This window comes from Neurospora hispaniola (genome assembly GCF_033458365.1).
Source record: "Neurospora hispaniola strain FGSC 10403 chromosome Unknown B0T23scaffold_1, whole genome shotgun sequence".
NCBI lineage: Eukaryota > Fungi > Ascomycota > Sordariomycetes > Sordariales > Sordariaceae > Neurospora > Neurospora hispaniola.
Window position 1 is genome coordinate 5,688,472 of NW_026944406.1, and position 10,464 is coordinate 5,698,935.

General features: G+C 52.1%; 2 protein-coding genes across 2 annotated transcripts; both read left to right on the forward strand.

Annotated features, from left to right (window-relative positions):
• The first annotated feature begins 1,193 nt into the window (after nucleotides 1-1,193).
• B0T23DRAFT_36973 (CASC3/Barentsz eIF4AIII binding-domain-containing protein) lies at nucleotides 1,194-3,687 on the forward strand. The gene is made up of 2 exons (XM_062836539.1): nucleotides 1,194-1,988; nucleotides 2,052-3,687. Exons 1-2 carry the CDS (start codon nucleotides 1,309-1,311, stop codon nucleotides 3,526-3,528), a joined length of 2,157 nt encoding a protein of 718 aa, XP_062697813.1. The 5' UTR covers nucleotides 1,194-1,308; the 3' UTR covers nucleotides 3,529-3,687.
• A 1,298-nt stretch (nucleotides 3,688-4,985) lies between these two features.
• Nucleotides 4,986-7,375, forward strand: B0T23DRAFT_36985 (UPF0052-domain-containing protein). Its single transcript, XM_062836553.1, has 4 exons — nucleotides 4,986-5,153; nucleotides 5,296-5,430; nucleotides 5,486-5,503; nucleotides 5,568-7,375. Exons 1-4 carry the CDS (start codon nucleotides 5,114-5,116, stop codon nucleotides 7,151-7,153), a joined length of 1,779 nt encoding a protein of 592 aa, XP_062697814.1. The 5' UTR covers nucleotides 4,986-5,113; the 3' UTR covers nucleotides 7,154-7,375.
• Nucleotides 7,376-10,464: the final 3,089 nt, after the last annotated feature.

Sequence of the window (10,464 nt, forward strand, 5' to 3'; positions counted from 1 at the left end):
TGACCAGTTGTTGATGACTGACACAACGGACGACTTGTGGTAGAGGAGGACGGGAGAGCATCGAGAGGTCAGTTGTGGAGTTGTAAGGGGGCGAGTGCACGAGTCATGGTGTGGCCTTAGCTCCACGGAAGCTGCCAGAGCTGGGGGGGACTATCGATGTGGATCACAGTCCAGTGAGCAACCGAGTGAGGCCCGGGCCGGCAAACGGGCTGAAGTGTGTCAGATCAATCAACGGGCAGCGAACTGGTCTCAAACGGGATAATTTTGACAATCAACCACTCCTTGATTGTCCTTCGTCTGCGATGCAGCTTTGAATATATCACTCGGAAGACATATATACATCAAAACCTTTTAAACATGGTTGCCATCACCTCTTAACCTCAGCTTCCCTCGAGGTTGACGAGCCCAGAAGCGGGCGGCAACAAGACCCACCTCAGAGCGTCAGGTTCCGTCCCCGCGCCTTCGATTCCAGGCCGGGCTTCCATCCTTGGGCGGTGTCTGGCAACCTACCTAGCTTCCAGGCGGCCAGGCCCCAACCTATCTCCATTCCACTTCCACCACCTCACTTTGGCTGCCCGCGATTCTGCCCAGGGTTTCCGCCCAGTATTGCTCCTACCGCCTGCCCGCCACGCTACGTAGGTAGAGGAGGTGCTCTTCGTAAACTTCACAAGTTCACACCTGCTTTGGGCTTGCTGCGTAATTCCGTCCGATTCTTTCTATCGTCCATCCTTTCAGTTTGGTTACTACTATTTTTCTCAGTCCTCGACATCAAGTCAACTTTTCAAGTTTCCCATCCCCACGTCTTCCGACTGTAACCTCTGTTCAGCTTGCTTCTTTCCCCTGCCCAGCCAACATTCCTGGCCGGCTTTGTTTCTGACCCCCGACCCTTTTTTTCTCTCTAATATTCTTACCCCAAACCAAACAAAACCCGCCCGCCGAGGGATCCAAGGTTGTTGCCATCCCTCCCTGCGAGCTTCGGACTCGACTTTGGACGACAGCCGTCACAGACCTCCCCACATCTTTCTGCACCGCAGGGCGGTTACGGACACACAAGATCCCAACCCGTTCTTTTGACATCTTCTCCCGAGGAGAGGACCAACCACACCACCACGCTAGAAATTGTCCATCCGACTGGGCCTCCCTGTCCTGACGTCGTCTGGTCCACCACGGCAACGCATGAGTTTGCCGATCACCGATAACATTACCACCGTCGAAGCTTCCTGCCCCCCTTCCATCGGCTGAACAGCCCCGACGCGATTATCCATATATCCTTTCTCTCCCTACCTCGATCACCTCCACATAGAAACAATGGCTTCCGCCGCGCCCAGACGCAGAAAGGTCATCGGTCAGCGTCGCAGGGTTGAGGACGAGGGTGAAGAGGAGGGCCCTGACACCCTGGACCTCGACGACGACTCGGTCACAGAAGCCTCCATCGCAAGCGACGACCACGACCTCGCTGACAACGACAGCGACACTAGCAATGTCGACGAGGTCTCTCCCTCCTCCCCCAAACTTCACAAGCATGTCGGCAATGGCGCCGCGAAAGCTGGAACCAGGCGCCGCGCAAGCGACACGGCTGTCGCCAAGTCTGGCGAGAAGCCCGTGACGGATACGGAAATCATGCTACATGGACTATCACTGGCCGACAAGGATGGCGAGGTTGAGGAAGTCGATTTTGATAAAGTTCAGCATCATGAGAAAGGCCCTGCTGCTAAGGACCCCGCGGCGCCTGTTGTCGTGAGCTCCAACTCTGTCGCAAAGCAGTCGCGCGTCCTCCCACACGAACAGAAACGGCGCTCGGAACATGAAGAATACCGGCGGAAGAGGGACGAAGACCCAACCTTTGTGCCCAACCGGGGTGCTTTCTTTTTACACGATCATCGTCATGCTGGACCGGCCGCGAACGGCTTCCGCCCATTTACTCGACCGGGCCGTGGAAGAGGTGGTGGACGAGGTGGTGGGCTTGTGGGCCCATTCACTTCTGTAAAGTAAGCTGGCCAAGATTCTATTGCATATCTGTTGGTACTCGCATATACTGACCGCTGCTGCAGCCCACCTAGTAACCCCTCCGATCCCACGACGAGCGGGCCTTGGGCTCACGATATGCACGAAGAAGTCGCGGGCCCTCGCCCTCAACGACAGCAGCCACCCAGATACATGCCTGACGATGAAGGTCCTCCGAATGGAAACGGTGTCATACACAACGCGCCACTGAGCAACACCCATATCAACCGGGCCATGTCCTGCGTTAAGCCCCTTGGCAACGTGACCGTCCGCGTCTTCATCCCCAACATCGGCCTTGGGCCTAAAAGCTTCCCTAGCATACCCTTGAAACAGTACACGAAGCTTCCCGATCATCGTCCGCCTCTACGAAGGGATAAGCCCGTCAGGATCTCCATACCATACCACAATTTCCCTGTGATGCCTCGCTATATCTTCCCGGCTAGCGATAGATCATTCATCTTCATCCCGCGCGCTTTGCGCCCGAACAACCAGCGCGGTCGCGGCAAGGGCCCGCGTTCTGCCTATGGTTCCATTGGGGGCTTCTCTCGCAGGACTAGTGTGTTTGGCGGAAGCTTCTACGGCAGCGCCTATTCACCTAGCATTGCTATGAGTCGACGATCATCGATTGGCAGAGACTTTATGATGTCGCCGACGGGCTCTGTAATCTCCCGGCCGCCCCTCCCTGTTGACGCCAATAGACCCGTTGTCCGTCTGCCACCGCACGCACAGCAGCAGCCAACGATGGTCGCAACCCAAAATATGCCCATGATGGAGCCGTCCATCAACAACATCCCACAGCCGCAAACCCATCCTCTCCCACAAAAGCCTGCTTTCCAGGACAGCACTGGCACCGCTATCCCCATGTATCAACCGCGTCCCCAGAAGTCTGTGTCGGTTGAAAACATCGAGACGCCAGCGCACCCAACGGCTGCTGCACCTCCAGCTTATCAACAAGCTTTCCATCAGCAAGTTCCTCCTCAATTGGAATCGCATGCTCGCAACCCATCATACCAGTCCCAGGTTTCGACGACTCCACTTTCACAGATTCCCGAGCGAGCTATCCATGCCGCTCCATTCCAGCCCAACACTTTCTCACAGCCCGGTTTCTACGCCCAGCCGGTGCAGATGATGCCTCCTCAGCAGGGATACTATTATCCTCAGGGAATGGGCACCGATATGCAGCCGAATGCAGCGGCGCCCGCTTTTATTCCTGGAGGGGTTCCGGTGCCTCAGCCTATGGGATACACAACATCTGGGCCAGTTGACCCAGTAGCGGCCGCGAATGCTCAGGCCAGTGGGCAAAACGGTGCCTCGCAAGGTCCTGTCGCCCAAGAAATCAACGGTATGGTGTACTATTATGATCCGAACACGCTTCCTGCCATGGTTACATACCCCCAGTATCCAGCTGCAGCGCCGGCCTATGGAGGTCCTGGCGTGGTTGGGATGGGAGGCATGATGGCTCCCGGGCCAGATGCATTCTACTATCAACCGCCGCAGCCGGGAATGGTTTACTACGCTCAATAGGACGCGGCATGGTGGCCTGATGGTAGCTGATCGGGTTGACAAGTGGATGGCTGGGATATCTGGGAAGGGCTGCTCGAATACCTGTCTGCTCATGGATGATCGAATGCTTCCAAAAAGGAGAGGTTTCAGGCAACTGCGTTGCCGTTTGAGAAACCACAGACGAATCCTGTGGATGGACATGGGAGATGACGACCAGTAATGGAGCACAGCATCACACATTCAGTGTTGAGTCTGTCCTCAGCGTTGAAGGGTGCAGAATCTCCATGATTATCCCAAGCAATCCAACCACCTAACGTACCTACCTATTGCTTCCATTAATGCACGACTACGTTCGTCTTACCTACAACCTCTTTGAGTTATTGATGAATCCGACGATCAGGTGTATATCTTTCTTGTCCAGGTGGCCATGTATGTTTTCAGGTTTCTATAGCGGGTCGGTCAGGTGGTTTCGGCGGCGGCGGCAGAATTGCTTTGTTTCTTTACCCGTGTTGTGCTATATTGCAAGCGACTTGATGTTTGGTCGTGATGTTTCGATGTCTATCCTTCTGTACGACAATATGATTGCATTGCTGGCGACGGCCAATTTTCATGTTAAAGGTAAACGCGGATGAGTCCTCTTTTCGCGTGCTTCGGTCAGCGTTTGCATGCTTCTCGTTGGCATGTTTCATGCCCAAGTGGTTTTAGACTCTCCCTGGAACTCTCTGCTACGATCGTAGGTGTTTTGATATGGCGTTCATCGAGCATGGCCTTCTCCTGAAAAGAGGTCTCTCCTCGTGAGCCGACCTGTACGATATTTGATGGTCTGCGTTCTGATATAGCGTGTGTATAAACCACCTGACTTTCATATGATAAAGCATGGTACCAAGCGCTCATATTTCCGCTTTGATGGTGAAGATATGGAAACTACTGATATTGGGGCATAAAGGAGGGGAGAACTGAAGGCGGAGGTGAATCAAGAAAGGGGCGGTGATTTATCAGGGTTAGGGTACATGGTGGGAAATCATCGCGTCACGATTGGTAAAAGTCTACTGCAACTTCCATTTCCAGGGCGTTCGGATCAACCCCACAATTTGCGTTCCTCCCCCCGAAATGACGGGCGATGGCTGTGCAAGAACAATTGTGAAGATGTGTCCGTTTCAGATGTTGAAAACAACAGAAAGATGCCATGTGACTCATGACTCAAGAGATTTGAATACGAAAGATAACACGTTTGCTGGGGTTGTGAGTGTCTTTCGGTGTGTTAGTTCGGATTCTAGGCTTTCAAGGACGGACGCTGGGTTCGGGCCAGGATGGAAACGCAACGTATACTTCCTTTTCACGAAGCTATAAATCAACGCGCTCCTCGATACTTGTCGTTGGGAGAAGAATTATCAAGTGTTGCTGAATCTTCTCAAGAATTCCATCCTATATTGCATCTTTCATAGAACTTCCAGGTCACCTCTTCCAAGCGGCCTCTGTCGGTCAGAAGAGCTCCATCACCGATTCGGTTACTGCGTCATAGCATCGACGGCGACAACAAGACAAGCACTCACCAACACAAAACGTCAACATACAACAGAAAAACCCTCGCTCAGGCACGTTCAAGATGAGCGATAAAAGGACAGGCATCACCGTTTTCTCTGGAGGTATATCGGCCTGATTTCAGCCATTGACTTCCCCGGACTTCTGCACGTCCTGTTTCTTCTCTTTCTTTTCCATCGCCAATTCCCTTGGGGAGAACCCTGCTGAGTGGACACTTGAGCTAACAACCACGGCAACAACCCAAAGGCACCGCGGCGAACAGTCTTGTTGATGTGTTCAACGGGATCATTGAAAAGAAGAATTGTCAACTCAACTACATCATCCCAATCAGTGACAATGGTGGAAGTTCGTCCGAGTTGATTAGATTCATTGGAGGGCCAAGTGAGTGAGAGCCTTTCTGTCTGTGTGAAAACGAGAGCTAATAATAATGCTACAGGTGTTGGTGATATTAGGAGTAAGTCTTCAAACTCACAACTAACAGCCGAGAACCCGAAGATGAACCTACTAACACAACCCAGGCCGTCTCGTCCGCCTGATCCCAAACCCCTCCAATAACCAAGAAAAAGCCGCCCTCAAAGCGCTCTTCGAGTACCGTCTCCCCGGTGATCCATCAAAAGCCCGCATAGAATGGCTCGACATCGTCGAAGCCCGCCACCTCCTCTGGGCCTACATCTCTTCTCCCAAACGAGAACTCATCCGGTCCATCCTCAACACCTTGAACCTCGAGATCGTCAAGCGAACCCGGCCAACGTCCACCTTCAACTTCGCCGAAGCCTCCATCGGCAACATGTTCCTGACCGGCGCCCGCATCTTCTCCGGCTCCTTTGAGTCCGCCATTTACCTCCTCTCCATGATCTGCTCCATCCCGCCCAACGTCAGCGTCCTCCCCGCCATCAACTCCAACTTCACCCACCACATCTCCGCCGGCCTCGAAGACGGCACGACCATCGCGGGGCAGGTAGCCATCAGCCACCCGAGCGCACCCACCGCTTTACCAGACGACGTCAAGATCTCGCTGGCTACACCCTCCTTCCCTCCCTTGTTGCACGGGGGACACGGCCACGGCGCTCCTCCCTCCTCGGCAAACCTTCATCCCGCCGCCATGGCCATGGCTATGCATGACGGCGGCATCATCAAGCTTCCTCCTCAGCATTTGACCGTCCCATCTACTGCTGGATCCTCCACCGCCGCCTCCGTAACCACGTCGTCCTTCTCAGCAACCACCACCCCAACCAAACCCACGTTCCCCTCTCTCCCATCTCGCCCCGGCGCAAGAGCCCGCTCCCAAACCGAAACCGAAGACGCCTCCCTCCCTGGCTCTCTCCCCTCTCTTCGCACGCAAAACATATCTTTTAGCAAATCCGATTCGGACGAAGCCGACCAGTTGAGTGCACGGATAGAAAGGGTGTGGTACATCAACCCGTACGGGCACGAGATCTGGCCGAACGCGAATCCCAAGGTGATTGATGCGTTGGCGGGGACAACCATGGTGGTGTACAGCATTGGGAGCTTGTGGACGAGTATTGTGCCTAGTCTGGTGTTGAGGGGGGTGGGGGAGGCTTTGGCAGGTGAGGACGAGGAGGAGGATTTCGATAACAAGGAGGGGGAGCAAGGGCAAGGGCAAGGGGAGATGACGATAGACAGGACGACAACAACAAAAAAGGTATTGGTGCTAAATGCGACGATTGATCGGGAGACAGGGCCAAAGAGTAAACCGATGACGGCGACGGATTTTGTCAGAGCGGTGGCCGAGGCTGGGGAACAATCGCGGAGGAGTGATCCGAGTTATCAACCTCGTCCTCATGCTCATCCTCATGGGAAGGATGACAACAAGGATTCTGCCGCGGGCTCGAATAATAACGATCAACAAGCACAAGGGAGACTGCTAAGAAAATACGTCACGCACCTGATCTATCTGGACGGACAAGAGGTAGGTGGACAGCTGGCGAGGACGGGAACAGCGCCACAGGTGGACGTGAAGGAGTTGGAAGGGTTGGGGATCAAGTGTGTTAGGGTGGAGGGGAGAGTCCAGGAGGATGGGAAGGAGGTTAGGTATGATGAGGGGGGGTTGGGGGAGGCTTTGGAGGGGATTCTTGATGAGTGAGTAGTCTCTAGTGAGAGAGAAAATATTCTGAAGAACGGGTGGTAGTGGTTGTAAATGGTGAGTTGGGTAGTAAGTAATGATAATATTTTTCTTGCCCTCCAGTGATGTTGGTGAGGCCTCGGATGTTGAGGTTTGGTGGTTCCGTTCGGGGGTAAACTAGGAAGAATGTGTGGATGACGTGTTTTTTTTCCTTTTCTTTTTTTTTTTTTTTTTTTGGGCAGGGTTTAACCAAAGGAACTGTAGACGTGAGAGAATGTTAATAATATGGTAACAAAATTCCTAGACGAGGGGGGCATGTAGAACCAAAATAGCAGACAGTTGATGTGATGGCTAGCCAGACGTCTGTGGTTTTTGTTACAGATATCACATAGGTAGGTACGCTTTCCAACTTCGGACCTACATACCAAACTTGCCCATCCCCTCCAGCCTACGAATCAAGAATCCGATTTAATGTATGAGTATGATCCAAACCAACAAGAATCACCAAAACAGCGATTCGATCCGTAGTGTACAGTCTTTTCAACTCATCATCCATCCCATCCACGGTTCCGGCTCCGGTTCCGGTCCCGGTCACGGTCCGAACCTTGTCCCGTCTCTTCAATCTCTTGCCGGATTCGCTAAAACTTAAAAAAAAAAAAAAAAAAAAAAAAAAAAAAAAAAAAAAAAGCAAGTTGCCGTCCGTATCACAAACCCACTTTTCTGCTTTGCTGACTGTATGTGCACCTGTGCATTTGAGGAGGAGCTGGAACTCGCACGCTTCTTGAAGGCCTGGAACTGGAACTTTCTCCTCTCGATAGAGGGCAGGTTTGTTATGCTAGTAGGTGGTTATTGAAGGGATAAGTGAATCACGGACTGAAGTGGCGCGCAGGTGGATAAGAGGAATGGTGAGGTATGGTATTGGAAGAAAGCTAAGCAAAAAAAGAACAGAAAAAAAAAAAAGGAAAAAAAAAAGAAAGTACAAAAAAAGGTAAAAAAAAAAGAGACATCTCCAGGTGTCAAAATTAAAGAGACGTGGAATAAAATTCGACCAAAATTTTCGAAGTGCAGCTGACGTTCTCTACTTGATATCGTAGTATAAGTTATGCCAACCAAGATGTGAGAAAGACACCAAAATGCAAACAGACATTTCCGGGTCTTCGGTCAGTCGGCAAAACATCAGCCAGGTAGCCCAACCGCCCCATCTTATCTATCCCGCCCGTCCGTCTGTCCGTCTGTTACTCCAACCGACGACCGAACTTCCTATTTCGACACCTCCTGTTGTGCACTCTAGGTAGCAGTCAATCAGTCAATCAGTCAGTCAAGTTACCTCGCAGCTTGGTTGTCTTGGTTGCGCAATTTTTCACACATGTGAACGAGCCATATATGGAAGTAAGGCGAATGGACGAGAGCACAAAAGGCCATGGGATGGGGTAAGAGGCGGTAGGTATCTAGCTAGCCCTGACAAGTAAGGCTGCTTCCTTTTGTGTTGCGTGAGTTGTGCTGTTGTGCGAGAGTTGATGTATATATCTGTGAAACGAAGAATCGTGAGAGGGTAAGTAGGTTCAAGAGTTCCAACAAGTCAAGCAAGTTGTTGTTAGTGAGGAGCTATGGTCGCTATTTCTCGAGCCGCCTCGTCGTCTGTTGTGTTGTAAGTGGCAGACCAGCACTTTTAGGACTGTGTCCCTGAATCAGAAGTTCGCTGGTATCGATATACGGGGTAGCCGTGTGGTTGTTTGAACCGCTTCGTACGGCCCGGGAGATTGCGACATTTGGTGTTTTGGGCAATGATAAAAGGAAAAGAAAAAGAAGAGGAAGGAGCATGGCAGATGTACCGACGCATGCCGCAGATACTTGCTCAAGGCAAGGCTTCTCAAAGCTTGAAACAGCTTGTTTTGGATGTGCCGAGGTAAGCATAAATGGGAAGCAGCGGTCCTCGCCTTTTGGATGACTGCAGCCTCGTTTCTCCTCATTCTCCCATGGCTTGTCGATTTTCATCCTTCTGCTTTGCAAGAGGTCCGACTGTCCGTTTCGTCTCTGTTAAGATGAGTGGGATCGTCACTGAGCGTTGTCCATGTTGATCAATCCCACGTGGGATATGGGGATTGAGTGTGCTAGCCAACACACTCGGACGTTTGCACGAGAAGGGTCCCAATTCATAGGTCGTCGTGGTAGAAGTGGGAAATGGTAAATTGGGGGAATGAATCTCGGAATGGATTCATTGGCCACCCGATTACATGGAGACTGCTGCCGCCTGGCAACTCCAGCGAGGCGGCGTGTCTCCACGCGAGGGGTCGGGAGTCTGGGGTCGGGGGGGTCGGGGCTCCTGCTGGGGGGACTGTCATCTGACACTAGCAGGGTTACGGTATTTGGGTGACGCGGCGATAAGCGCTGCCTGCACAAGTTCTCTAAAATCTACCATGCGAGTACAGATTGTATGTACCGATATCTGCTTTTACCTAGGTCGGTAGGCAAGCGTGTACCTAGTTTACGGACTGTTGATAACGTACGAAACTCGTACCTAGTCAAGTTTCCAGGCTGGCAAAAAATGCTGACAAAATAAATTAAGCATCGCAGCTTGCTTTGGCCTCCAGCGACACTCGCCCGCCTCGCAGTCGGCAAGCTCGGTCAAACCCCAGGTCGTAGGCCCTCCAACTGGCGACGTACGCCCAGATTCTTTTCGTTGTGGTTTCGCCTCGATGGCGCCGTGAGCTTCCTCCCAGCTTGATGGCTGGACGTGTAAATCTGGCTTGGCCTTGACCATGTAGTGTATTAGTGATGGATAATCAGACAGTGTGAACAAAAGGAAGGACAGCACTCGATTGACATTTCCCCTCGGAGAACCTCAAGGCAGAAACAACGAGGATCCTGACATAATATACACAGACTTTGATGATTATTGCCAATTGATTGCGTAGGAAAGCGGGCAATGATCAAAGACAGAGGCGGTTGGTCAGAGTGAAGGAAGACGGTCAGTGCAGTGAGACATGCCTGGAAGTCTGGCTCCGTCCTGATTGGCTATCTTTGTATTTTGGGTAATGATGTGTAACATTAGCACACTTCCGGCACCTGGGTGGTGTTAGTGCTTGGCCATGACAATGCTTGGAGGGTAGTTAATGAGGTATTGATTTCTAACGGATTTCTGCGGCCTCTCCTACCTCTGACCGCTTCCAGTTTGCTAGTGTGTTTGGAAACATGCACCACTTGATAACAGAACTGCCGCACGTCGCTTAACATTGAGGAGTACTACTCCGTGCAAACTTACCTCTAACCGGAACAGGAATTGGAAGTCCCCAACGATAGGTCATCGAAGGCATCCCGTCCTCGGTCTTTTA

Excerpts from the sequence above, each read along its gene's own strand:
- B0T23DRAFT_36973 (XM_062836539.1), top strand. The coding sequence starts at position 1,309 with ATGGCTTCCGCCGCGCCCAGACGCAGAAAGGTCATCGGTCAGCGTCGC. Across the intron at positions 1,989-2,051 it reads GGCCCATTCACTTCTGTAAA|CCCACCTAGTAACCCCTCCG; the intron begins GTAAGCTGGCCA and ends CCGCTGCTGCAG.
- B0T23DRAFT_36985 (XM_062836553.1), top strand. The coding sequence starts at position 5,114 with ATGAGCGATAAAAGGACAGGCATCACCGTTTTCTCTGGAG. Across the intron at positions 5,154-5,295 it reads CATCACCGTTTTCTCTGGAG|GCACCGCGGCGAACAGTCTT; the intron begins GTATATCGGCCT and ends AACAACCCAAAG.